Source organism: Larimichthys crocea, chromosome I, assembly GCF_000972845.2.
Source record: "Larimichthys crocea isolate SSNF chromosome I, L_crocea_2.0, whole genome shotgun sequence".
Taxonomy (NCBI): Eukaryota; Metazoa; Chordata; class Actinopteri; family Sciaenidae; genus Larimichthys; species Larimichthys crocea.
The window spans coordinates 29,943,425-29,971,361 of record NC_040011.1 but is presented as its reverse complement, the minus strand read 5'-3'; the positions used below and the strand labels follow the sequence as shown (position 1 = coordinate 29,971,361).

Here is a 27,937-nt window from a genome sequence, read left to right as displayed (position 1 = left end):
GACTTCCCCAAATCCTGTAGGGCCCACCACCATCACCTGAGGGGGGAGGAATAATGAAATCAATGTCAAAAGGCGTTGGATCTGACAAGCTGGTGAGGTAAGTTATGCAATTAAACCTAACTTCTGGGCCCCCTCTCATTGTCCCCGCTCTGCTTTGTTTTCCTCATCGGTGTCCAGGGCAAGCGGTGTGTTCCAGGGTAGAGCGCATGGGTGTATCCTTGGACACATAAGCCACCTGTTGCAATAAAGGAGAGACACTAATATGTTTGAGGCCGCAACATCACAAAGAGGTCAATAAAAGGCGCATTCAAAATATGCTTTCGCAAGTGCTCACCTCCCGGCTTCCAGTAAAGATTCACACTGCAGCCTTGCCAGGTGAAACTGCGATCTTGGAGCCTGGTCCGAATGTGTACGTCTTGTTGCGGGTTCAGCTCTGAGCCAAACACCTCCAGCCATTCCCGTGAGAAGCTCCAGCTCAACTTTGCTCGCTGCCTCCCCTGCCTCTAAACATCAAACCTAAGCCCTCAGTCTCCTTCTCCAGGTCAAAACCTGGTGCTGACACGTCCCATTGGTGGAGCAATCTTCACATCGGCTTCAACTTCACCCTCTGTTGCCATGAACTGACGAGAGAAGCCTGTGTTACAACACCTGGCGGTAATATTGCATATTGTAAAAAGAAAAGGTCGACGCACAAACAGCAAAAACAACACAAGTTGTCAACCACGGCCTCTGATACTGTCCGTAACTCTGAAACAAACCTTGAAGATGCATTAAGACTATGCTCAGGTGTATTAATACATTAATTAAATAAGTAATCATTAGATTAGATATACTTTATTCAAGCCCACCACGGGGAAATTTACTTGTACAGCAAAGTGTAAGCATACACTACAGAAGTAAGAAAAAATATAAACGCAAAAAAAACAAAACAAAACAATAAACAGACAGACATATCTATAACCTACACGATAAACAAACACGAAAAAACATCACCTTGGAAAACAGACAATACTGAGGAATAGAAGTGGGCAAGAAATAGAAAAAGAGTTAATTGTAATGTAAAGTGACCCAGAGTGTAAGAATATTGCAAAGAAGTGACCATGATACAAATAATAGTACGGCAATAGTGACCATAATATAAAAAATTATTACAAAAGTAAGTGACCATGATATAAATAACTGCAAGGTATAAATGAAATAAAATACATATATCACTACTATACTAAATTCTTGCTGAAGCACGAAGCTTTAGAATAAGGTTAAATATCTAACCCTGAGGTTTATTGACCAGGGTGTCGGGGTGCGGACGGCGCTGGCAGGCATAATATAAGAACACTAAATTATTATATTATCAGAAGGCGAGTTCAGGCATTCGGGCGGGGGGGGGCGGGGCGCGGGGGGTCTAACCCTGAGGGTGGGGGGGGGGGGGGGGGGGGGGGGGTCGTAGGGGGTCGGTAGACCTTACTAAGGTTTTAACGTGAGCAGAATCTCTCTTTCTCAGGCTCCGCTTGGCTCGAGTTATCTAAAAGAGACTTTAGACGGTGGTGGGTCTTAGCTGAGACAGTGGAGGAGGGGACGGTGCAGTGGGGCTGGGGGTCACCTCAGCGGTATTAGCAGGCCGGGTGGGGCGGTGGAACGGGCAGGGGGCGCGCGACGAGGGCGTAGGGAGGGCGGGGGGGTGGGCGGAGGGGGCAATGAGAAGGGGGGCGCGGTAGGTGGCAGGGCTTAGGGTGGGAGGGATGGGGGCGGTCGGGGGCCAAATCCCGGTGAACTCTCTCACATTGTCAGGTTAAACACCCCGGGGTGCCGAGGTGTTTCATGGACGGGTGTGTCCGGTATTGTACGTAACGGACTGACCTTGGAGGGGGCGGGGTTGTAGGGTGGGTGGTGTGATGAAAATAAAGTTCCCACTCACGAAGCACCGCTGCTGCTTTGTTGGGGCTGGGCGCGTGATTTTGAGGTCACATCCTCACGCGACCAATCATATTCAAGATTTTGGTGAAGCGCGACAATACGTTTGAAATACGTTTTTATACGTTTCTTTAACGTTTTAAAACAAACATTTTACGTTATTTTCTTTTTTACTTTTACCTGGATCACAATGAAATAAGTTTGAGAAACTTTAATTATTGTTGTTAAGGGTCACGTGTTATCCTTGAGCTATAATGTAAAACTGATTTATATAAAAAGAAATGCAACAGTTCATCTCAAAGTGGGTAATCACAACACACACCCACACACACACACACACACACACACAACACACACACACACAACACACACAACAACACACACACACACACACATAAAGACATAAAAACAAACCTACACAATAAATAAAGAAACAAGAACACGTTATTCAGCAAAACCAGGCATAAAAAACACAATAAAGTGTTTAGAAATGGGGAAGCACTATAAAAAAACAACAAAACAACATCTGAGAAATGGTACTAGTTTTCAGAGAGGCTCCACTGGGTGTCACTATGTATCCAGAAGAAGTGAAGCGTTGAAGCTCGGGCTCATCAGAGGAGGAGACTGAGAACGTCCCTCAATTGGTCCTCATCCTCGGCATACTCTTTCCATGGGCCACATCATCTCCTCAACCTCTTGGTGATGCATGCAAGAGAACAATTGTTTTATTGCAGTTTAATGTTTCCGCTGATGGTCTTCATAAAATAATAAGACACAAAAGGAAAGCCAAGTTTCAGCCTATGACACAAGTGCACGCTGTGCAGAGAGATGGAGGGGAAATATACCTAAGGGAGCACTGAAAGGAGACCAGAAAAGTATCTTTATGAGACAGTGGTAAAAAAAACTAATATGCAATGAGTCCAATTGTAATTTGGAAAAACAAATCATGTTCGGGTGCCAGTTTAGTAGCTGAAGTATGTCAGAATAAGAAAAAATATAAAGTATAAATTGAGAAAGCAAGTCATTTAAGGCTTTAATGAATCAGTGGGAGAACATTTTGAAAAGGTACAGGAGTTGTCCTCCAAGAAACCAGGGCTATGTTAAAATACATGTGGTGATTCCCCATGTGGTGACATTTAATTTAATTTGTACACAGAAGTCTAATCTTCTTCTAAAAAGAAAGGTAAGTAAACGAACACTAACGCTGTGTGTGTGGCTCCAAGGTCATTTATTGTTCCATGTTCGACCAACTCAAGCACAGTTATTTTTTTGCTTTTTCCGATATGAGTCACTCCACCTTTAATATCGTTACACATTTTAAATACAAAATAATGTACAAAGCACTCATAATGAATTTTTACAGACAGAATTAAAACAAACATTAAGTGTGATTGTGCAATCCTTGAAAAATTTTGTATCTGTGTTTTTCCCCTCATATCAGTAGAACCTTTAAGAATGAAAACCTTCACTGGCGTCACTCTTCTTCAGAACCACTCATGCAGAGCAGCAACTACAACAACATCAGGTTGAGAAATTTCAGCTTGCGAGGGCGACCCTTTTTTTATCCGTCCACAGAGATGTTTCTTCAGGACGACAACAGAAGACAACAGATAATTGTAAGGAAAAAACTCGTAGAAACATAAGCAAACCATTCACGGGTTACAGAAGCCTCTGGAGGAAAATAATAGTCAAAGTAAAAGCTTTCGAGACAAGTTGTTGGTAAACAGCAAGGTGGTGTACCAACTTCAGAAATCTAGAGCAAAAAGAAATCATTAATACAATATAACACTTTAATGCCCAATTTGTCATGGAGCAGCATGTGTTAGGACACCTAAATTTTATTGTGCAAACTTTGTTCTGCCTTGCAGTAATTCCCTTATTCCTGGTAAATTACAGCCTGTTGACTGTGTGAGCAGGGTTTTATGGTTTGGCAAGAGTTATTGGCTTTAATTCCTTAGTGACAACCATAGAATGTAGAGGTGAGGTAAACATTTTTTTTAAAAGGGTTTTTGGTTGTACCTACTCAAGAGTTGGTAAAAAAATGGTTGTTAAATTATGGGAAATGTACTTCCGCCCTAATCAGAGCCTTTCCACAAATATCTCTGGCAATTCCTCAGACAAAAAAATAAATAAAAGAATTACATTCACCACTTCTATACATCTCTTAGGTGTAAATATCTAATAAAATTTACAAATAAAACGGCACACTAAGTGCAAGAAAAAAACGGTTTTGAAATATGTGTGTCTTTATTGTTTAGTTTGTAATTAGTTTATGGTGCGATCAGAGAACTTAACCGTTAATGCTTGACTTTGTGACAAATGATTGAGTCCAAAATAATATAGATGAACTGGACCGATAATAACGTTCCTCGTCTCTGAGAACTCAATGGCCAATTATTCTTGTCTTTGAATTTCACCTTTGCCATCCATCCAGCAGAGTTATCTCGAAGCTTTCCGGCGAGGGTTTCTCAGGGTTGAGGACACATTCAGTCCAGGGTGGTCAGCAAGGAGGGCAGACTTCACCTCCTTCCTCGGCATTACGCCCGTACCTCGTCAAGCTCTTACTGCCAGAAATAACACATCAACCGTCAGACGGACATCGGTGCATGCTACTATACAGTTTAATCCATGAGGAGTGGTGCGCAGTATATTAAGAAGCTAAGTTCACTAACTCAAGCATTGGCTTTAAGTACAATTTGAGGTCTTAATTTGAGTATATAATTGTTATACTCAACTACATTTAGGGGGTAAATATTGGTCCTTAGTTATTAACTATAGACAGCAAAAACAAATAACTTAAGATTTTATTACAGGAGCACACACTGAGAGAAATCAATGTTGCGGTAAAATCAGTTATCGTGTCTACAAGGAATAATATACATCAGTCTTCAGAAGCAGCGCGTTCTGTTTATTAAGCAGCTTGTTTTTGTTTTTTTTTTTGCCAATGTTCCAGCTGCACGCTTGGTCAGGTGGGCTCAAGGTACTTCCACATGTAACGTCTTCACGATGGGATGGCTTTTTCGCTTTTTGTCGGCAGTAATCCAATGCAGAGAAAACAGGAGTGAATCTATGGTGCGCGTGTAAACCAATATAAGGATTTGGTGAACTGACTATTTAGGATTTTGGGCTAACGAAGCCTGCAGGTTTCAAACATGTAAGTGGTACTTTGAGTCCATCCCACTTCAGTGACAAGCAACGTTGGTGGAAAATTGAGAACTTGAATGGGGACTGTACATGAGCCCATCTACACGGCGGTGGAAGTTACATGAAACCTATTGAAGAAAGCAACATCTTCCTAAAGTTTGAGTCTGTAAACCGTACTGGTATAGTAATGAACTATAATGACCTGGCGGACAAAATATAATGACCGCGTATAAATATTCTGGCAATATAATAAATACAACTATCCAGCGTATATGTAGAAGCTAGAATAGAGCTGAGGGCCAGAAATAAAAAAGTCCATTCGTTTTACTTGTAGACAATGTTTTGTGAGCTCTCCACACCGGAAAGAAAATAAACTCTCTGAATAAAGCATCACGACACAACAATTAAATAAGTTGCTTGTTTGATATAAAAAGTGGGAGTACAAGCTTGTGTAACATAATAACTTAATGGGAACAGTTCGAGTCCCAAGTGCAGTTTGCCAACAACATCCATTCGGTCACACATATTATTATTATTATTATTATTATTATTATTGATTATTTATTATTATTATTATAATAGTTGGGGAGAAACTGCTGAGGTCAAAGGGGTTTCAAGGGTGAGGTCAGGAGGGAAGAAAGTGTGTCAGGAGCCTCTGATGTCTTATCTGTAATATTTTTGACACTTGGCCAAGGAGAATTAAGAGACACACTCCAAAATACATCAGAAGTGGCCTGAGCGGTCTCAGCATACTGCGAACTGGTTTGATGGTGGGGAAAAAAAAAAAAAATAAAAAAAAAAACACTTTTTTAACGCCCAAGATAGCACCACAAATACTATTACACTCAAGAGTTAGTAAGAGAACGTCTACCCTTGGAGGTGTTATTGGTCAGCATATTCTAGTCCTGGGACACAGATTGTCTGTTTCCAATTGGAAATGTCAACAACAAGCTATCTATTATGTATAGGAAGGCAGCAACACCACCACAGGGTAGGGGTGGGCGATATATCCAGAATATACGCGATATATCGTGGCTTGTTCTACCTGAGATGTATGAAATGACTATATCGCGCCATCGAGTATGTAACGCACTGCCTGGTGCTCCTCCAGACGCAGCACACTTCCCCGCCCACCCAGAAAAAGTCCCCTGCGCAACAGATGCGTTTTATACTTTCTTTCCACATCGGAGAAGCAAAGTCAGCTGTTTGTTTGTTGTTTTCTTTATAACACAGTTTATCCGCGGGGTGCTTCGCGTACGTCCAGGGATGTTCGCGTGAGGGCGGCTCGCTACGCTGCCAAGACCGCCCGGTGTGAGGTTGACGCAGGGCAGAGGATGCAGCTAAAACGCGGCGGCAAGCCATTACTAATCTAATAGAAGGGTCTACTTGAATCATCATACTGATGTATTATTTGCATCAAAGGGTTGAATTTACCATTCATAATGATTTACAGGAGAAATAAAAATAGAGATATATATCGTGTATCGCGATATAGCTTAAAAATATCGAGATATTGGTTATAGGCCATATCGTGCAGCCCTACCACAGTGTTGAGATATGGTGGCACCTAGTCAAAGACAAACAATTAATACTGCTGAGGACCTCAAGGCCCCACACGTGCCTTGTGTAACCAAAGGATAGAAAATTCCATAAAACACAACAACAAAACAACAACACTTTTATTTCAAGCACCTTTCAGGAAAGCAGCAGAAATCTGATGCGAGCACAAAATGTGAGCACAAGGAGAATCATCCTCTCAAACTGAAAAATGTGTGCTCCTGAATGAAGATAGGATAATTCTTTCATCAGCCCTAAGGAGGAGGAGGAGGAGGAGGAGGGGGGATTTGTTGTGGGGTTAGATGAGATGATTAACAACGGGACACACTGACACTCTGTCTTGGCCTCAGCTCTGTATTTGTTAGTCCCGATGATTGTTGAGGAGAGAGGGGTGTGTCCAAACTATCAAATTACATTTACTCAGGATCCGTTTTCAGTGTGTTCACACCGCACGGACTAGTTTTTCAGAGATGAATTCAGATGTGTGTGTGTGTGTGTCAGATCCACCCCCGTCACACAGATCGTTGTCTCTATGGTGTTTTTAAATTTCCAGTAGTGGGAGGTGTTTTCATTTGGCCACCTGAGGGCATTGATGTGACAGCTGCCTGTTAAACAACAGCAGGCTGACTGACTGACTGACTGACTGACTGGCTGTTGAACAACTCTTTGTTTATGAGTAATGGTGAGAAATGCGTGCGCACACGATACAACGCAAGCTTTTTAAGGACAGGAATAAGTGTGTTAGTCAGCCTGGCTGTTGTGAAATCAAAGTGAAACCTATGTTTCTGTCGAGTCTGAGTCTGCCCTGTCACCCAGCAAGGAAACTCACTGTGGAGTTTAAGTTGTATGAAACAAATTAAAGATTTTTCATACACGATGTTATGTTCTTTATTCTGTTTACACGTAGGGACTCTACTGTTAGGTCTGATCACTGTTTCCTGAAGCCCAAAAATTTACACGTTCACATTGCTTTTATTACTGTAAAATGATTTTTCTCGTCGTGGTTAACACCGTCGCCTCACAGCAGGAAGGTTCGAGCTGCAGCCTTTCTGTGTGGAGTTTGTACGTTCTCCCCCGTGTCTGCGTGGCTTCCTCCCACAGTCCAAAGACACACACTCAATAGGTTAATTGGTGACTCTAAATCGTCCGTAAGTGTGAGTCTCTATGTGCCCTGGTTAGCAGGGACAGGCCCTGATGAGGGTAAGCGGTTACAGAAAATGAATGGGTGATTCCTCTATTAATTATTAATATTTTATAGTAGACCTTGTCTTTTAAAGTGTTTTTTAATATTGGCAGAGTGGTATGAAGTGAAACATAATCCATCACATTGTTGGTCAGTGTTTAGTTGTCTACAGTTTAAGGTTTTCATTAAAAAATACATTGAAGTATTCAGGTTACACAGAAGAAGCTGTGGCTGCGTTTGCTTGATCCACAGTCTGAAACTAAGTGAATTCAGGAAAAGTGAAGTTTGTAGTTAATGCTCACAGTAACCAGCATTACATTACCATCACAGAGGAGAAAGACAGGGGCACATAAAGACGTGGGAACTTGGTATATATGCTTGTAAAATGTATTTTTTTATGGAAATGGCTGCTACTTAATATATTAAGTACTTTTTTCAGCTTTAAATATTTGCACCATTTTGTTTTGTTCAATTAGATTTTGCCCACTGACTGTTATCTTTTTGTTATTTTGTTTTTTTTACAGTGGCACCCAACAGTCTACCCACAGAGCCAGTGGGTGAAAGACGACATAGAGACAAAGAGAGGAAAAAGGACTAAAATGCGTCAGACTACATAACACCGCTGCTACACATGGCTTCATTTAAAAGATGCGAAATGGGAAAGAAGGTCTATTTGCTGAGAATCTGGAGGTGGGAGAGGTCTCTACACCCAGACCTGGCCAAGTGCGGTGACACCTCGGCGACGTGCACAGGGCTCCTTTTTGGAATGAGTTGATTTTGTCCCAACATTGATACAAAGACTGACAGCAGTGGTCTCAAAAGATTCAGGGGACTGCTTTGCTGTTTGAGCTGTTTTACTTGGAAAGGCAAGGCTAGAGATCATCAAGACATTTTTTTAGCAGGTTTTTCAGCTGGACTTTTGTTTGTTGTCAAGCGGTTTGCTGCAACTGGTTTGAAAGTGAATTTGTTTGTTTAGTTGTTTTTTCCCCTGCTGACTTAGTTTGAAACGCTGGAACTATCTCTCCTGCCACCATCCTCAGTTTCTTCCACCCACCCAGTGCCTAAATAAGCCTTCCCGGGACAATCACAGAAGTCATCAGCAGCTGCTGCGCTCAATCCTCTGCCTGTTCTCCTCTATGTGCTTCGGCTCTCGGTCTGCTGGCTATCCACCCACTACCTCTATAATTTTCTGGTCTTTTGTTTTTATATTCATTTTTTTTCTGAGGGGCATAATCAGAAACCAAGCACGGTATCAAGCATTAATGTAAACACTGAGTTTCGGGAGTGGAGAGAAACCCGTATTGCTCAAATTTTAGTCGGGTGTGCTTTTGTGTACATGTAAAAGTTTGCGCTGGTGCCAGGGAGCAGCTTAAGAATAGATTTATTTATATTGTTGCACCAAATACAGTTACTTTAAAGCCATACAAAAATATTTATGAATTACCTACACTTATTTTTGTATCACATTGCTCTTGTATAGTTTTGCTTTTATAAGCCTCTATTAAGATTATGCACATAGATTAAATATTCACCACACGCTGTACACATGCAAGTGGAGCTGTATATTGCTAAATAAATAAAAAAAATCCTCTGTTTTTGAGTGATTGTATTAGTGCCGGGAGACATTGAGTGTCTGTACACAGACAATCCCTCATGTTTCCTTTCAGTTGCTGCTTTGCATAGTGTTGGTTTTCTCTTCAAGTGTGTAGTCATGGCCCCTCCTCCCAAACAAAGACCATATTCGCCATTTTGACCCGTAAAGCACCCTTTACAGTAGGTAGACAGTAGACATCTACCTCTCCCGCTGTCTTCCTCCCCTCTCTCTCTGTCTCTGATGCCGGGTTTCAGCGGTGGGGGGGTTGGGGGAGGAGTAGGTGTCCCTGCTTCTGCTCCTCCCCGTCCATTTCGCCCCAGCCGATATGTCCCGGTGTCTGCAGCCACCACCTTCCTCGTCGGGTCCACCACCCTCTTCTTCTGCTTCACGTAAGTATCTCTTTATGTCTGTATCGCTCATATGCACAAACTCACTCTGGCTCAAGTGTATGCATACAAAAACGGCGTAACTAATCATGTTTGTACATTCAATATTCGTGTTTGCTAATGGAACATGCTTTATATTCATCCAAAGACGCCCCGCTGCTTTCGTGGTTTAACATTTTATTTACATTCGCCGTTCTGACTTGCCCATTTTTTCAGCAACACTTGCACTCACACAGTTTCTCACACCTGTGAGCTCCCCTTTTACAATCACAGTCTGCTATTTCTGGCCACTGAACAGCTTCACTGGAGCTGTTTGGGGGTGAATTGCCTCACCCAAAGGCTTATCAGCAGTCATCCAGGGAGTGTTACTTGCTCTGTGTCTTGCCAGCGACTGCAGTGATTCAAGCCTGCTTATGTAATATCTCTAAAAGTCTGTAATATGTCAGACTTTAACAGACCAGCACTTATGGCAATTACACGTCTGTAATCTAGTTTCCATCCTTTTCATACTATCCAGGTGCCCGTGGTTGTCAGAGTATTTTTCCTCTGTCATTCCCATCTACATTGCCGTGATCTTCCTGTTCACCCTTGCCAACTTCTGCATGGCCACTTTCATGGACCCTGGAGTCTTTCCAAGAGGTAAACACACACGAACATGCACTTATTACTATGTATGTATTTGTAATGATGCATGTGCAATGTCTTTTTGAATACATGATATAATAATCAGGGGTAACACAATGCAGTGAAGACCATACGATCTGGTGTGGTAATGTGTGTTTTGTCTTTTAGCGGAGGAAGATGAGGATAAAGAGGATGATTTCCGCGCTCCGCTCTATAAGACGGTGGAGATCAAAGGCATCCAGGTGCGCATGAAGTGGTGCTCGACCTGCCGCTTCTACCGGCCCCCGCGCTGCTCTCACTGCTCAGTGTGCGACAACTGTGTGGAGGTACACACACACACACACACACACACACACACATACACATGCATAGTATTATGTGCTTGCTTCATTTATTTCACAGTGTTATGAGTGAAAATCATACAGGGATGTATTGCAGAATATAGTATGCGATTATCTAGACTCAATTCTTCAAATTTTAGCGTTTCTCTTTATTTTTCACTTATCGATTGTCAGTGAAACCTTTACATCACCATGGCTTTGTAATTTCTAAAATATAAATTTGAAATTGAGTGCACCAGGGTGCCAAGTAGCTCAGCAGAGCTGCTGATGTACAAAGGCTCAGTCTTTGCCACAGCAGCGCAGGGTTCGAGTCTTTGCTGCATGTCATCTCTCTCTCTGTCACTCTTCAGCTGTATATGTCAAATAGAGCTAAAAGAATATATACAAATCTCAAAAGCACTAATTATTACAAACAATACATTCATATGTTTGCATCATGTACACATGTGTGTAATGTGTCTTCTTGTTCTGACAGCAAGTCCTAATATCACAGTCGGCTTTTATAAACTCCTGTGTGACTCGACTGCTCAACCTAGATCTGTCCTATTCTTAGTTTTCAATGTGTGAGCGTGGGAGGTAGATACTGTCTGTTCATCGGATTCTGATGTGTTGCAGTATTTGCTCATCATCGTTTTTCCTCTCTGCACCTTCATGTCCTTCTTTGACCCTGTGCTCTCAGGATTTTGACCACCACTGTCCCTGGGTGAACAACTGCATTGGCCGGAGGAATTATCGCTATTTCTTCCTCTTCCTGCTATCACTTACCACCCACATCATGAACGTGTTTGGCTTTGGCTTGGTTTATGTCCTGCACCACCGGCAGCAGCTGGACACCCCACACGCTGCTGTTACGTATCCTTCACTGTAGGCATAAAGACACGGGACGAGTTATGAGACTTTCTTTTCCCTTTTTTTTTAAATTTGCATTGTGACGTTGTTTGCTTACATGCTGCATTTGTTGTAATCTTCTTGACTCCCACACCTCAGTATGGCTGTAATGTGTGTGGCTGGTCTGTTTTTTGTCCCGGTCGCTGGCCTGACTGGGTTCCACATAGTGTTAGTGGCCCGTGGTAGGACCACAAATGAACAGGTACATACGAGAGCTGGTTGTGTGCATCACATTCTACATCATTCAGTTCAGTCAGACAGTTTTTTTTCTTTTATGCCTGAAACATTGATGTCAGAACACTTTTCTCCTCTTCCTCCCTCTCCGTAGGTGACAGGGAAGTTTCGGGGAGGTGTTAACCCTTTCACCAACGGCTGCATGAGGAATATTTCCCATGTGCTCTGCAGCTCCCAGGCCCCAAGGTCAGCCTTCCCTTCTCCTCCTTCACTCATCTATTTACTCTGCTCCTTTAACACTTTCCTCCACAATTATTCTCTTTCCACTGCCTCTTTCTTTCCGTTGCTCTCTCTGCCCTTTCGACTTTTCCACCCTTCTCTTTTATTGTTCTCGCTTGTCTGTTTAGTTAATGGAATATGTGATTCAAGCCGTCAGTGCGAGTGTCTTCTAACAGAGCAAAGTATGGAAGCGTGTCGTTAAATGCTTCATTTGTTTTAATTGGCATTAAAATGTTTATGTCCCTCTCACAGATACATGGGCCGGTGGCGGAGTCCTCAGGCAATGGAAGTACAGCCACCATTTCTCAGACCAGCTCTCACTGAGGCCCAGCTAGAGGCCAAGGTCCTGGACAATGGCATCCAGAATGACCGACACAGCACCAGGGTGACTGATACTAAATACACTTAAACAACAACAACAAAAAGCAATCTTTATGTTGAAGTTTGGATGTAGATACTGCTGTGTGTTTTCACAAGAGTTTGAATGAGTTTCATGAGGCCTGTGATTAACAGATGTATTGAAGAATAAGTACAGGGGACCCTTAGTTTATTAATTAACACCTCCAAAGAGGTCAAAATACATTTTTGCCTCAAAAATCAGCAACGTCAGAAAAGCACACAATGTCAGTCAGTGGTGTTGAAAGATTCAAATAATTAAAGGGCATGATAAGGAGTGATTATGGCAAACTATACTGTAACCGTCATAGTGTAATCTTTCTAACAGCCTCATCGTTCATTTCAATGAATGAGATTTAAGCTGACTCTTTTATTCCCATGACTTTTCTGTGCGTCAGTCCAAGAACAGTCTAGATCAGATGGAGAGCCAGTCAGCTGATGCGGAGCCTCCACCTCCTCCAAAGCCGGAGCTTCGTTACCCTGGCCTGCCCCGTGCTGACACGGAAGGTGAGACACACACACACACACACACAGTAATGCATAGGTGAACTGAGGTAGTTGCAGGTATTATCATCAGACATGTGAGTGTAAACCATCAGGTTCAGCCCAGGTATTTTTGTAGACAGCTGAATGTTTTCTACTCCCCAAAAACACCTCTTTCAAATTCCACTTCTGGTTTCTTGCGGCTCAGAGAGCAGCTTGTTGACTGAAGCTCCACCTACGCCATCAATGTACAAGTACCGACCTGCCTACAACAGCCCAGGAAGGAACCACACTGCCCTCACACATCCCAACAAGGTACATGTCAGTCAACACTTGCACAGACCTCATGGTACTGGGTGTAAAAAAAGTTCACATAACCATGTGTAGAAGCTGTATATTAAGAGTATTAATGAACCGTCAGTTTAGAGTGAAGTCTTTGTAAACACAGACCCATGTAAGATGCACATGAATCTAAATATGTTCTATTAAATACACAGAAACTTTTTACATAGCAAGTTTGTTTTTATATTTGTAGAACGCACAAAGAAGTGAAGAGAGTGGAACGAACAATATAATCCCTCAGATTACTGTAACAGATGGTCTAGTGGCTGATAAGCTCTGCCCCATCTAATTTCCTTTGTGGTTAATACCGTGCCCCTCTTTTTTTTGTTTTCACTTTTAAATTGATCATTCAGTGGCCATCAGTCGATCAGTAAGTCACAGCTAGTGTCATCTGTGTGTATCCCTTTTTGCTGTCTCTGTGTGTTTTTGAGTGGATCTGTCCTTTTCCCCCTGAGACTGCATTGACTGGAATGTGTAGTTTATGTACTGTACGTATTTGTATTTCCATTTATGTGTCGATACACACAGTCGTTGACATGCGGTGTCAGTGCTTGTTCAAGCCAGTCAATGTTTCCAGTCCAGTAGTGTGATGATGGAGTAGAGCACTGGTCAAGCATCCAATTTCTCCCCACCACTCTTTTTTTGTTACAATCTGTAGAAAACTGTTTTTTTTGTGCCGTGTTATCTCTTCTTTAGGTAACTCTGATTTTCATCTTTCCTCCTCTCCTCTCCACTCCCGCCTCAATCACACTTCTCCTCCTCCTCCATCTACTTTCTCCTGTTCTTCTTCAGATGATCCGCGGGGAGAGTCTTGACTCTCCATCTCCCTCCATCCTCCAGTCCAGCCGTCAGCCCAGCTACCGCTCAGAGCCGAGCAGCCTGGACGGGGCCACAGTGGTGGGGGGAGGTGTAGGGCCGCGCAGAGGGGGAGGGGAGAGGGGTGAGGGCCCCGGAGGCCATAGCGGGACTGCTGCAGGGATGGCAGGGGGCATGTCAGGTTACTCCCTCACTGGGCGCTCCTACACCTCCTACCCGTCCTCTCTGGTTCTGTCCACTGGCGGCTCCCACTCCTCCAGCCTGCGCTCAGCGCACACGGCACATAACCCGCTGGCCACGCTCCAATCGGAAGGCACCACAGACACCAGCTACAAAAGCCTGGCCAATCAGACGCCTCGGAATGGCAGCTTGTCCTACGACAGCCTGCTGACGCCATCCGAGAGCCCAGAGTTCGAGTCGGCTGCCCACGAGCTGTCGCCGCAGAAGCCCCATGCTCTGTTTCCCTCAGCGACTATAACAGGGCAGCCTGAGGTGATGTCACCCAGTACCCGGCTGCAGGGCTACACGTCGCCCTTCCTCTCGGCTCAGATTGCCCAGCAGAGGGAGGGGCAGCTGCTCCAGGGCTCTGCCACTTTCTCCTCCCCCCACAGGGCCTACCTGCGTGCAGTCAGTCCGCCCCCTCCCTCCTCTGGGCCTCCTGAGATCCAGCACCTGCTCCATCATAACCAGGACTCTTCTTCCCGAGCCTCTCGTAACCCTTCCTCCTCATCCTCTTCCCCAGGGGTTCGCTCACTAGAGCCCCCTGTCTCCCCGCCACCTCGAGGCCTGTCCCTTGGCAAGTCCCAGTCTTACACTGGGGAGGCAGGGCCTCCGCACAAACCTCGGCCAGCGGGAGGAGGCACTGTGCTGGGAGGTGGCGGAGCCGGAGGAGGGCAACAGGCTCCACAGTGAGTAGTGATCCGTCGCCAGATCCGTCAGCCTGCTACTCTTCCTCCTCGTTCTCCTTTTCCTCCTAATCCTCTTCTTCTTCCTCCCTGGTTTGTGTCAGCCCTCCTCTTCCTCCCTGATCTGTGTGAGTCTTCCTTTTCCTTTTTTTGCAGCCAGTCTTTGCATGTGTAGCATTTACCAGTTGTTTTATGGTGTATGGATGCTAACAGTGTTAACAGCATGCCAGTATGTGTTCAGCTCTGTGAGCTGTGCTCTGTCCTTTTTGTCCTCACTAAGTTTAGTTACCAAATGCCTTTATAAGATAAATGCTAGACAAACATTTTTGTGTGTTGTTATATATTTTTTTAAAAAATTGAACCACTCACCTCCACATCCATTTATCTTCTGTCCTCATCCCCCTACTCCTCCTCCCTTCCCCTTCCCGATCGCTGTCCAATCAGATCCACCTCTCGCCCAGTCTTGGCCAATCACACCACATCGAAACCAGGGGGTGGGGTGAAGAAGGTGACAGGTGTCGGAGGGACCACTTACGAGATATCGGTTTGACAGACATCCTTCATGGTCTATCACAAGGAGTTGGGGGGTAAAAGTCACTGGACTACTTCTACTTACCTGAGCTGGATATTATTCACGACTGCAGGCCCCTGAAAAATGACTGTTCTCCGCTGCAAAGGACTAAAGGAGCAGGCCTGTCTGGTACTCACTTTGTTATCTTTGTAACGCCACTGACTACTCTTCTCTGCTAACCTTTCAGATTTGAACAAAGCGTAAAAGGAGACACTGGTTCATTTTTCACAGGATCAATTTGTCTCCATTTAGCCACACAGGCGGATATGACCGTATCATCACCGCTTGGTACAGATATGTCTATAGGACACGCATAGCTTCTCAATGATTTGCTGTTTTACTTTGGTACATTAGCACACAGAGTATTGACCACCGTATCTGACACTTAAGGAAAAGATGGCCTTTATCCAGTGGATGTAGAGTTTTAAGAGGGAGGATTTTGGACTGTTAACCATCTGTCTGAACGGACCACACAACCTGTTTATCAATACGGTCATGGAGGGAAGAGTCCAACCTATAAACACAATATCATTTTAATTTTATAAATCTTTTTTTTTTTTTTAAATATTGTTTTATATAAATGTATAAAATCTTTCAGATTATTATTATTGGGTCAAATTGTCAGGTATTGAAAATGACTATTGATGAGGGCGGCAGGTGTAGTGTGTGCGTAATTATTCATGAAAGCAATTTCAAATCAGTTGCCTGTTTTTATATTTAATGGCTGCATCAGCCACTCATGAGCTCTTGCTGGAATTGACATCGCCCAAAGAGAACGACGATCCTTTGGCGGACAGCTGAAGCGGCAAATGATTGAGCTTAAATTTTGAAAGCCACAAAGAAATTCTGGAAGAAAAAAAAACAATTGCAGCACAAACATCTTTGTGGAATGTACGCTTGTAATGTTTATGCTAGACATTATGCAAAATCTGTTGTTAGCTTTAAGATCATGTATGTCTTTTTTTTTTTTTTTCTTTCTTTCTGTAATGTTTTGTCAGTCAATCAAAATGCTAGCAGAACCTTATACCTTTAACAGATGGCCAGCCAAATAGGGGCAGCGAGGGATGGGGCTTATTTATTTCACCAGACAAGACAACGTAGTAGTTTTGGACACAATTTAAGACCAGTTTCTCTACGAGTTTGTTCTCTTTTTATTGAGAAAAGAAGAAGAAGAAGAATGAATATTTTTATGGAAAAAAACACGTTATCAATGAAACTGTAAATGCGATATGCCACTAAATAGTTTTTTAAGGAGGGACTGGTTTGCAAGTAGACTTTTTTTTTTTTTGGCCTTGAAACTATTCATAGTGTAGCAAGCGCATATGTATTTTTTTTCTATTGGTTTTTATTTTTTACACTGTTCTGAGAAAATGTAAGATTTGATAGGTTTTTTTTTTTCAAAACTTCTGTAATGGTACTTTTTTTCTTTAAAAACTCACAGCCATGTTGAGAAAGGAATAATTCCAAGAAGCTAGGTGTGTATTTGAGTTTGGGCATTACAGTGAAGTTTTTGTTCATTTTATTTTTTTCCATCGAAGCCCACAGTAGTTTGCAGGAGAATGTCAAAGCTGGCTGATTGTAGCACGTCTTTGGGGGGAAACAGACACGCTTGAAGCACACAAGTTATCATTGTTCAACCCAAACGACTGTGTTACAAGTTTTTAACCCTTACAGGCTGTCTTCGGTATGCATGTGTTGTTTTCTTTTTTTGTTCTTTTTGTCGTGCTGAATGCTTCACTGGCGTGCATACTTGTGAGAATATTTTCATCGCCACCTGCTTCATGTGTGGGTGGTAACAAGAAAAGAAGCATCATTAATGGCACAAGCAGCCGTTGCACAGAGATAAAAGAACCTGTGTTACTTTTCTTCCTGCTCTGGTCAAGGATGGTGGTCACTGATCAATTTGAGACTATGTGGGTATAGTAAGTATACTTCTATGTGAGATAAAATATTGCTATTGTGGGCTGTGATGAATGGAACGAGTTTCACAAATATCTGTAACGAGTACATTAAAGACATTTCCAAAATGGCCTTATAAAGAATTTTTAAAAAGATGTCTTCTCAGAATAAAAAGGTCAAACTGATGAAAAACTGAAAGTGTCATGAATCTTAATTTTTTATTTCAGTGTGAGCTTTAATTTTTATTTACTTTTTTTTAACTTTGGTTTTGAAATACATCAGTAAACACATAAGTTACAAAATATAGGCAGCAAAAGTTTACATGCAGCAATGAGATGTTGCCAAAAGTAGCCAATAACAATTACAAAAAAAAGGCATTTGTTCTAAAATAACTTAAGGTCTGTCATAAAATGTCCCCAAATTGTTGCTTCGTCTTTTGCGCGGCTGCATTCAAGCCACACCACGTTATACCCAGTCTGACCAGGGAAACATGCTCCAGTTTTTGGGGTATTCATATGCCACAGTAAACACGGAGTGTAGAGATGACATCTAGTAGAGTTGAATCTATTTTTCTCTCTCCATAACATTCTTTTGCAATAATGTAAGGCATGGCAATGTTGGAAGAAAAGGAAAGACTTCATGAAGCCCTTCTCTGAATCATCCTCCTCGCTTCATTTGTCTTTCTTGCTCTCTGTGAGCTGCTCTGGGTTGTCGGTTCCTGGATGGAGCTCGTCGCTGCCCTCCTCTGGCTGAGAGTCGTTTTGATCCTCCTCTTCTTTCAAATCACGACCTTTGTTCAGCTTCTTGGATTTTTGGAAGATCTCGTTGAGGTTAAACTCTCGAATGATGTTCTCCTAGGGATTAAATACTTCATATTAGCATTTATGTGTGAGTGTGTTTAAAGCAACACATACTGTATGTTACAACACTTACATCATTGAAGGTCCAAGACACGGCTCTCCCTCTATTGTCCACCATTGGACGCCTCATAATTTCCCGTCCTCCTTGGAACAGCGCCACTGTAGGCAGCTGCTTAGCCAGAGGAGAAGTACTAACCCTGTGCCTGTACAGAAATCATTGAGAGAATAAATACCTGTTCTCAAAAAATATATAATCATTAACACAAAAAGACAGGTGCAGAGTGGAGAAAATGACTGACGTCTGTGAAACCTCTCCATAGCGTCCGATGTCCACTTTCCCAAACCTGAGTCCAGCACAGTTGTACCTGCAGAATGTAGGGGAGGATGCACAAGACATTAGCGCTTTGACTCAAAAAGTCTTGACCAGACATCCAAAAGGTGTACAGCAAAAAAATTATAATTCACATCCTATTTTGATCAGAAATGTTAAAATTGGACAGAAACACAGCATGGACTATGAAAGGGCGTTCATGTTTACTTTATCTCTTACTTGAGAGAAAGGTCGGCAAAGACTGGAGCGAAAGACTGGCAGTCAGAGGACCAGTTGGCGTAAAATTCTACAATCCAGGTGACACGACTGTCTCTCTGCAGCTCCTCCTAATAACACACATTAGATCAGAACAGATTACACAGGTGTAGATCTCACCTACAGGACTACGTCATCACTTAGGGAGGACATACAATTACAAAATGCAATAAATAAAAAGGGCTTCAAAACATTGCAATGTGTAATTGATAGAAACTAAAAACAGTAAACATCTTTATGCTCTTATGTTGCATATGAATACTTGATAACTTAATAAACCTCAATTGAAATAACAGTCCCAGCAGACTGAGCTGAAAGTAATTCCCAGTTGTGCCGTTTCAAAGCTTTTACTTAACCCAGCCCCGAGGTAATACTGTACAAACAAGATTTACAAGCATTTAAACAACTGCAATTCAGCATCAGGTGTAGTGTAAAACTCACATCTATGGTCTTATCACTGAAGTACTTGATGTACTCGGGGCCCATGTAGAGAGGTGGCTTACAGGTCATGACGAATGCTGGAGACAAAGCAAAGATAAGTTTACATTACAGAGGTTCACAGTGGATGAAAACAAAAGCTAAATGTAAGCTTTGCACTTGCTGAAGTCATGGAAATCTCATCTTAAGTTAATAAATATACACTTAAACCCTAAAAGTGTTTATTACAGACATGTTGGTTATTGCATTAAATAACCTACACACTGGAAACAGAGTTCCTTTATGTGTCAAAGCATTAATAAAACAAGAGCTTTCTCTTGTTACTCAGTTTCACCAGATTATGTCTTATTTTATGAATATCTATCAATAATTCTACAGAGTTTATAGGCAAATTTATAGATTCATGTTAATATTTGGCTTGGCTTTCTGAAATAAAGTCCACCTCTGCTGAAATTATTAAAATGAATATACTTTTATGAAATAAAACGTTGACATTAAGGGAAGAGGACCACAACTAATGTCACATTATGACATGTTTGCTTATTGTTTAGGGTCATCAACAAACAAAAGTGACTACAAGACCTAATGTGTAAGGTAAGGTGTGTAATCCTGAGGGATACTCTGCATCTGTAGTGGCGTAGCTTCGCAGCCGAAGACATTTTAACTGCAAAATTTTGAGGTGGAGGTGACGGGCGGGTGGCCAGCTGCTTGTAAGGATCACTATCATAATGTAGTTTCCTTTGAATTTTCCTTCCTATAATTTCAATTTAATCAGGAGTGGGGCAGAATTTGCAACAGGGGTTACATGGCCACTGACCGACACACAATGAAAGGTAGAGGATGCCGAGTCGAATGTCCAGCCTGAAGAAGAGGATGACGTTGGCCACTTTACTGAACAAGAACAAGTTGCCTATGTGCTGCTCCAGTGTGACTGATAAAGAAAGAGAGAGGAACAATGAATACAGGAGAAGGGGGGAAAACCTTCACAGTGTTAATACAAGGTCAGAGTAAGGCGGGATTACACTGTCATGTTTACGCAACAAAGTTTTTAGCAGTTCCTGGGTGTGGCTTGGTGCGGGTGCTTTCACCTCAAGGAATAAAATCGGTTACTCATTAGGTGACAAATTACCTATTTGGTTTAAGTTAAACATTATACGACACGGATATCTAGTGTCCTTGTTAGATATGATGTTGATGTCACACAAACTGTCTATACAGTTTAGGTTAAAGATGATTTCACATGTGCACCAAACTGAGCATCACTGGCACAGTTTACAGTGTAAACAAACACTTGCTATGTTATCAGTTAGTTTACACCTAAACAAATGCATAGGTGTGTGTGTGTGTGTGTGTGTGTGTGTGTGTGTGTGTGTGTTGGGGGGATGGTGGGGGTCACTTACTCGCTCTCCTGTTCTTCATCATCACTATTGCACTCAGAAACATGAGAATCTCCACTTCTCTCTGTAAAATCAAAACACATAAAACAATATTGCGCTGAATGAGCCAACTCATCTTACAGAAGCCTGAGTCAGCTCCACCATATTTAGCAGCAGGCAACACTATCCCTGCACCATGCGTCCACGCTCACCCAGTCAAAGTCGCAGGAGTTGCCGTCGTCCCGTTGGGTCGCCAGGTGCTCGCAGAGACCCGGAGCCTTTCGGACAACCAGGAAGGCGACGGTCATGAAGAACGAGGTGACATAATACGGCTTCAGCAACCATTTGTAAATCTGAGGTAAGTGGTACAAGAAAGTACAGAGTCCTGTGATTAGAGCCATGTTGGCAGACACGACTGTCGGCCACAAGAAGCGTGAGGAGGAATGACAGCTGGAGTGACTGGACTGAACTGCGCATGCGCCAGCAGAACTCGATTTTTTTTTCTTCTCTAGGTTATGGGCTTAGCGACTCGCCGTAGTTTTGGCGGGTATTGCAAAACGTAAACACACGGAGCTGGAAAATGGAGCAAAGCAAAGTAGCGACACAAAAGGAGTCTGTAAATAACACAAGTGTGAAAGACAACACAGGAGAACAGACTAATATAGCCAAAGGAGATGTCTCATCGAAACCTGGATCAGTCAGTAAGCCGTCCGAGGAGACTGAAGCTCGGTATAACCGGTTGAAGTTGTTCGACAAAGTGATGCAGAAGAGCCTGGAGAAGTTCATCGATCACGCCAGGTAGTGTGTCAGTTCAGTGTTACTTTGTAGCTTTTCATAATCACTGTTGTAAAATACAGTGGTGTGATATTTACTTAGCATTAGGATGAGTTAAATAGGTGTGTTTTAAAGGTTAAAACAAGCTAAAAATGAAGATAGAGATGAGCTACAAAACGAGTGCGGTGTTTCGGTTTAACGAGTGACCATGTTAACTGGTGACCGTTAGCAGAATGCGTCTCGTTGTCGTAGTTACGACAAAGGACACGTAGCTGTTCTCATGAATGCTTGGTTTAGTTTTTTCTTATTAACGTTACAATGTCATAAAAACATACCTGGTTCGTTTTTGGTGTTTTGTTTGACAGCTATGTACTATCTTACTGTTTCAACGGCTGCCGTAACTACGACAACCACAGACGCATTCGGCTAACGGTCACCAGTTAACACGGTCACTCGTTAAACCGAAACAGCGGTTCTGCGGTCACAGCTGGTGTGAAGGATTTTTGTAGCCAGTTTATAAAATAGAAAATAGTTACCAGGACCACGGTGATGCCTTCGAGTGCATGGGTTATGTCCAAGTAAGAGTCTAGCACTCAAATATATTTAGAGAAAATACCATGGAAAAGTGGAAAATCCTAAACAGTGATATTTTCTCTTCATAAATGACTTAAATCATATTTTAACAATTATTTAGTAATGTTATCAATTCACCTTTGATCAATTTATACATTAATCAACTAGTACTTCATTAGTAAACAGACTACTTTTTTTATTGAGATTGCTTTTATTCACAGTTTTAACAGATTTGCCAGCACATTTCGTCCGCTGTACAAGAAGAACCCTCAGAGGATGGAGAACATTCACAAGCAGTTCATTGAGGAGTTGCGGAGGACTGTACAGGTACACATCACATCACATCACATTAACACCACGCACACCATGCAAAGTACCTGCCCAATTGTTTGTATTACTTGGTACTGGTCTACCTGTGTTTATTTTTACTTTCTCTTTACATGAATGTCTGCGTGTTTGTGCACGTGAAGGACGACATCAGCAGATTAATTGAAGAAGGCCGGTTGGATTTCAAACTGAATGAGCTGGACAAACTGGAGCGTGCTGCCAAGAACAATCCAAACGACGCATGGTCAGTAAACAGCATTTTTGAAAAATATAGCAAATCTTACATTTTGCATTAAGATGTGATGTGTTTGAATTACATTATCAAAAGCAAACTGTGGGGATCATTTTAACTCTTTTAAACATCTTGCTTGTTCTGTCAGGAGGCCGAGTGGGGTTCCCGAGCAGGACTTTTGCAGCTTTTTGATGCCATACTATCAAAAGCAGGAGGCCTACATGAAACTGGAGCTGAAAAAGATTCAAGCAGAGAACGCTGCCCTCGCACAGAAGGTTCAGGCTGGTAGAGAAAGTATTGCTCAGGCCGAACATCGTATTTCTACAGCTGTGGAAGAGTGGAAGGTGAGAGAAACAACAGAAGATTAAAAACAAACAAACAAACATATTGAACGTGTTTATTACTGCACTGACAAGGGGATGCATGCATAAGTAAAGCGACATAAAGCTTCACCCTCTATCTCATCTAGTTTTTTTTTTTTTAATATATAGAAAATTATTATTTTAGTCTAATAAAATTTGTAATAGATGCATGATTGTATTTATTTTGTAGTGTCTAAGGACAGAGGGTGTCACTCCCTGTACAAATTGTAAAACCCTCCGAGGCAAATGTACTTGGGGTATACAAATAAAGCCTGATTTGATTTGATTTATTAAAAAAATGCAACTTCTCAGGTAAGTTTTCATGACTTTGATATATTGTAAATGTAACAGTAAATAACAGTTTGTTTGTTCTTTCTTTCACTTTTAGGCATCAGTCACAGAGTTTGAAAGGCTGTCATCTTCTCTCTGCCCTGCTGATGTCATTGATGTGTGATCTTCAAACGATTTGATATAAACTAAATTAACTGTATATATTCTGTTTACAATGCCCGTGTGTCTGAAAATAAACTTGAAATCTTGGAAATAAGGTTCGTTTTGTGATCTGTATATTTCATGTCTGCTATGCACCAATCATTACGGTAATGTGCGTGTTTGTGCCTGGTATTACGGTACGTAGGGGCCATGACAATAATGCCACAAAGAAGTGAAGAGTCGGGTAGTTGACACTCGGATGGATTCGTGGTGAGCACCATCCTAACAAGCAGCAGGCCATACACTTGAAGAAACCGGCTTTTCCCTTCTATATAAATGTATTATTTGCGATAGATATGACGGAAATGTTTTCAACTATGTTCGGGCAAAACGAAGCTCAGGGACCGCCCGGCTCGTCGTCTCTGGGTTTCGGACCGGGCAAACCTCCGCCGCCGCTGCCGCAGAATCAAGTCTCCATGGCGGGGCAGATGCCACCGCAGCTCGGGGATGAAGGGCCTGCTCTGCGGAAGCCCGGAGCCATGAATGAACCTTTCTACTTACTGCGGGAGCTTCCTGGTACTGTTACATTATTATAACATGTCGTTTGCGTTTATATGTGACGTGTGTGTTCAATTTTGAGGAAGTTAAGCTGCTGCCGGAGGTTGCTAGGTAGTTTGTAAACAATGCTAGCTAACGTTAGCCAACAAGATAACATGTACAGCGGCTTTCACACACCTGTTTATCATAACTACTGTATAATTATTTATGTTTTCAATGACATAAAAACAGCCGACTTCACGATGTTGTGCTGGGTGATGCTCTGTGCAGCATCTGTGCACTAACATTAGCTCTGGTTGAACATTTTGCTGGAGTTACCTACTTGTTTTAATTTGTTTACATGTGTTTGCGTGAATTATGATCATGATCTGTGTGTCCAGTGGGAAATGAATTAACGGGCAACACCAACCTCATCACGCACTACAACCTGGAGCACGCATACAACAAGTTCTGCGGGAAGAAGGTGAAGGAGAAGCTCAGCAACTTCCTGCCAGAGCTACCAGGTACAGGTGGAGGGGTGGACACACACACACACACACACACACAGGTTTCATCTATTCACTGACTGTTATTTTAAATAATAATAATACATTTTATTTAAAAGCTACTCAAAGACACTTTACATAAGAAGAACATCAAGTCATCAAAACAATATGAGATAGTTTACTGAAAAAACACAACAGACTGAGCTGAACATTAAAGGCAGTTTTAAAAAGGTGTGTTTTTGTCAGAGATTTGAAGGTGGGCAAGTCAGTGCAGTCACGGATGTGTTTGGGGAGAGGGCTCCAGACGGAGGGGGCAGCTGCAGAGAAGGCTCATTACAAACAAACCTTATCTTTATTGTTAAACTTAATTTTGAGGGCAGAACTTTTCATCAGAGTCATTCTCTCTTCATAAATGGTATATTTTGTTGTTGTTTTCATAACATGTAACAGTGGATATAAGTCTTCCTTGAAAAGGTGTAACAGGTCAGATTAGATTAAGTTTAGCATCTAATCAGAAGTGCAGGGTAATGTGCATATGGGCAGACATAAATATAAATATGTTATAAGGTATGTACAGTATTTACAGTGTGGACAGAGTGAAGTATAAAAACAGGTCACAGCTCCTGACGAATCGTTCATTCCAAAAGGCTTCATTGAGACTCCACATGCCTGTAACGCTGGATAATAGCTCTCACTTTTTGATGAATGTCGGCTCTAGTTTGGGCAGATGCTTTAGACTGAGAGCTACATACAGGTTTTAAACATATCAGAGAGATTAGAGGGAACCATTTCCCCACACATTGACCAATGGAGAACATTTCCACGATGTAGAAATAAGAACCAGTCGTCTTTTAGACCATTGAGTGCAAATAGGGCCAGCAATCATTTTGATTAAACACAGCTTCCTTGGCATCGTATACCCTTGATGTATAAATTGTTACTGTGTTTGCTCAGGATTTCTGGAAGCTAGTAAGATGTTCGACAAGACTTTGTTTCAATCAAAAGCTGGTTCTACTTACGAGATATCAGCCATTCACAAAGCATCCACTACCATGGCTCTATAAGAGTGAGATAAACCAGTAAACTTTGGAAACAAGGCCTCTTGTGCCTCTACTGCTGTACAGAAACGGGAACTTCACTAGCCTTTAGTGACAGTCTTTAAATAAGTAGAATGAAAAAATTAAGTTATGAGGTTAGTCAAATTGTGTACAGAAATCCTGGAAAGAACGCAGGTCCTCATCACCATAAATATCCTGCAGTGTGTAAATCTTTCTTTTTTTCAACAAGAGAGCTGAATAGGATGGCCACATATCCTAAATTGGATTTTACCCTAACGGACAAAGTGCTTTACAACTCACACAACTGATGGCAGAAGACCCGCCGTGTAAGGTGCTGGGGTTTGACACGTTGACAGGAGATCCAGGGATCTGACTGCAAATACCTGCAACTTAAAGACGACCGTCTGAGCCACGACCACGCTCAAACCCACAGATAAAGGAATGATGAAGGCAACAAACCAAAATGCATTTGTCCTTTCTCCTCTGTGCTGCAGGTATGATCGACTGTCCGGGCACTCAGGACGGCAGCTCGTTGCGCTCTCTGATTGATAAGCCTCCAGTGTGCGGGAACTCCTTCAGCCCTCTGACCGGTGCTCTGCTCACAGGCTTCAGACTACACACAGGACCGGTACTAACTGAATACACAGTACACATACAAGTCGACACATTTCCATCATGCTGACTCTGATTACTCAAGCCTCTTACAGTATTATGGCAAATTCTCTTCAGTTAGAATATATTCTGGTTGATCCTTAAATATATTGTTTGTATTCATGTTTTTGTGTTTGTTTTTTCGCAGCTGCCAGAACAGTACAGACTGATGCACATACAGCCTCCAAAGAAGAAGAGCAAACATAAGCACAAGCACCATCGACCACAGGACCCATTACCACAAGGTATGACATTAACTATTCATATACACAAATGTAACAACTGTTTTCAGACCACTAACCTGACCTGCTTCTTTTTGACGTCTTAGAAACTCCATCAGACTCGGATCCCAAGAAGAAAAAGAAAAAGAGGGATGATGATCCTGACCGCAAGAAAAAGAAGAAAGACAAGAAAAAGAAGAAGGTAAGAAAATCTATTAAGATTTTAGTAATTCAGTTTAGGCCCATGGGAAGAGATGATGCCTTTATCCTGACCGTAAACATATCAAACCTGTTCCTAAACGTTGTTGTCTTAAGTAATACTGAGTGTTTAACTGCTGCAATAACTGATTTCTGACCACTAGATAGTGATAGAGCATCATCACTAGCTTATAAACAGCAGTCTGACTCATTATTGTTTAATACAGTCCCACCTACACCTTTATCAGATATGTAACATTATCATAAGAAAACTGTTTTGGTTGGAGTTTACTCAGCTTACTCTTCACTTCTGATATAACTGATGCTATAGCAGCATCTTCTCACACAGTGACACACACACCTGGCATCAAGCAGTGCCTGTAGCTGCCAGTAGTTCATCACACGATGTTGGTTGGTCTGTAACTGTGAAGCTTGAGACCTGGCATGATAGATTCTCTTGTGATCTTGTGATCACATAATCAGGTTAACACAGCTGTGGGATTTGGGTTGTCTTGTCCTTTTTCTATTAAAACTGCTGTGCCAGGTCACAGGGCTACTTTTGACTCGCATGTTGGAATAATCAAAAAAAGGCTCGAGTTGCTCATGAAAAAATTTTTCAAACTAAACATGAGTCCAAAGACTATGTTGATCCTGTCAAGCTTGTGTGAAGGTTGCTTGTGTGAATTGGCTCTAACATGGGTGTTTTTGTCACTCTTTTGTGTCACATGTCATCACTTAATTAAATGTTAAGTAGTTTTAACCATCTCGTTTTCTGGCAGTAAATTGTAGTCTTTTTAAACTGCACGATCACTGATGTTTATATATAAACCAGTGTCTTACCGCTCTCTCTCTCTCTGTCTCCAGAACCGCCACAGTCCTGACCACCCTGGCCTCGCTGGATCACAACCTAACAGCAACAGCCTGAGATAGACAGAGCCCACTGTGTGCACGCCTGTGTTTGAATGCGTGTGTGTGCATTTTGTAAGAGTGTGTGTGTGTTTTACAGATAATTGTATTATTGGGAGTATGTTAAATGAAAGCAGGGATGAATCAAATAATGCAAATGGTTGTGTGACAAGTGAGAGCATGAAAGGAGCAGCAACACAGTGGATGTGTGTGATTACGGAAAGAACAGTGTAAAAGGCAGAAAGCCGCTGAAGAGCTGTGTGGTGTTATGAATGACTGAGCAGGCACTGTATGTATGTCCCTCTTTGATTTTGTTGTGATATCTTTTGACCATAATGCCAAAATCAAATAAACTTTGGTTATTATCTTTGCTCGTCTCTGTGTAAGAGCTCATGTAGGATTTGTTT

General features: G+C 42.2%; 4 protein-coding genes across 4 annotated transcripts; 3 read left to right on the top strand and 1 right to left on the bottom strand.

Moving 5' to 3' along the window:
- The first annotated feature begins 8,300 nt into the window (after positions 1-8,300).
- Positions 8,301-17,685, top strand: LOC104922634 (zinc finger DHHC-type palmitoyltransferase 5). Its single transcript, XM_027285000.1, has 11 exons — positions 8,301-9,778; positions 10,293-10,414; positions 10,568-10,725; positions 11,420-11,592; positions 11,728-11,830; positions 11,957-12,048; positions 12,334-12,466; positions 12,876-12,984; positions 13,169-13,275; positions 14,095-15,026; positions 15,468-17,685. The coding sequence occupies exons 1-11, from the start codon at positions 9,630-9,632 to the stop codon at positions 15,571-15,573; spliced, it is 2,184 nt and encodes a 727-aa protein (XP_027140801.1). The 5' UTR covers positions 8,301-9,629; the 3' UTR covers positions 15,574-17,685.
- Positions 16,553-21,253, bottom strand: tmx2a (thioredoxin-related transmembrane protein 2a). The gene is made up of 8 exons (XM_010735517.3): positions 20,966-21,253; positions 20,778-20,838; positions 20,195-20,308; positions 19,381-19,457; positions 18,904-19,010; positions 18,653-18,718; positions 18,427-18,556; positions 16,553-18,347 (listed from the first exon to the last, which is right to left on the bottom strand). The coding sequence occupies exons 1-8, from the start codon at positions 21,152-21,154 to the stop codon at positions 18,165-18,167; spliced, it is 927 nt and encodes a 308-aa protein (XP_010733819.3). The 5' UTR covers positions 21,155-21,253; the 3' UTR covers positions 16,553-18,164.
- On the top strand, positions 21,000-23,568 carry pmf1 (polyamine modulated factor 1). The gene is made up of 6 exons (XM_019274413.2): positions 21,000-21,111; positions 21,266-21,551; positions 22,322-22,427; positions 22,571-22,671; positions 22,808-23,003; positions 23,410-23,568. Exons 2-6 carry the CDS (start codon positions 21,334-21,336, stop codon positions 23,473-23,475), a joined length of 687 nt encoding a protein of 228 aa, XP_019129958.2. The 5' UTR covers positions 21,000-21,111; positions 21,266-21,333; the 3' UTR covers positions 23,476-23,568.
- Positions 23,569-23,655: 87 nt separating this feature from the next.
- On the top strand, positions 23,656-27,901 carry med19a (mediator complex subunit 19a). The gene is made up of 6 exons (XM_010735520.3): positions 23,656-24,029; positions 24,392-24,514; positions 26,049-26,182; positions 26,354-26,450; positions 26,534-26,628; positions 27,489-27,901. Exons 1-6 carry the CDS (start codon positions 23,810-23,812, stop codon positions 27,552-27,554), a joined length of 735 nt encoding a protein of 244 aa, XP_010733822.1. The 5' UTR covers positions 23,656-23,809; the 3' UTR covers positions 27,555-27,901.
- Positions 27,902-27,937: the final 36 nt, after the last annotated feature.

Coding starts and splice junctions, on each gene's coding strand:
- LOC104922634 (XM_027285000.1), top strand. CDS start 9,630: ATGCCGGGTTTCAGCGGTGGGGGGGTTGGGGGAGGAGTAGGTGTCCCT. Junction 9,779..10,292: donor ACCCTCTTCTTCTGCTTCAC/GTAAGTATCTCT, acceptor CATACTATCCAG/GTGCCCGTGGTTGTCAGAGT. Junction 12,985..13,168: donor GCCCCGTGCTGACACGGAAG/GTGAGACACACA, acceptor CTTGCGGCTCAG/AGAGCAGCTTGTTGACTGAA.
- pmf1 (XM_019274413.2), top strand. CDS start 21,334: ATGGAGCAAAGCAAAGTAGCGACACAAAAGGAGTCTGTAAATAACACA. Junction 22,428..22,570: donor AGTTGCGGAGGACTGTACAG/GTACACATCACA, acceptor GTGCACGTGAAG/GACGACATCAGCAGATTAAT. Junction 23,004..23,409: donor CAGCTGTGGAAGAGTGGAAG/GTGAGAGAAACA, acceptor TTTCACTTTTAG/GCATCAGTCACAGAGTTTGA.
- med19a (XM_010735520.3), top strand. CDS start 23,810: ATGACGGAAATGTTTTCAACTATGTTCGGGCAAAACGAAGCTCAGGGA. Junction 24,030..24,391: donor CTTACTGCGGGAGCTTCCTG/GTACTGTTACAT, acceptor CTGTGTGTCCAG/TGGGAAATGAATTAACGGGC. Junction 26,629..27,488: donor AAGACAAGAAAAAGAAGAAG/GTAAGAAAATCT, acceptor CTCTGTCTCCAG/AACCGCCACAGTCCTGACCA.
- tmx2a (XM_010735517.3), bottom strand. CDS start 21,154: ATGGCTCTAATCACAGGACTCTGTACTTTCTTGTACCACTTACCTCAG. Junction 18,719..18,903: donor TTTGCCGACCTTTCTCTCAA/GTAAGAGATAAA, acceptor TACATTCTGCAG/GTACAACTGTGCTGGACTCA. Junction 18,557..18,652: donor TATGGAGAGGTTTCACAGAC/GTCAGTCATTTT, acceptor ATTTCTGTACAG/GCACAGGGTTAGTACTTCTC.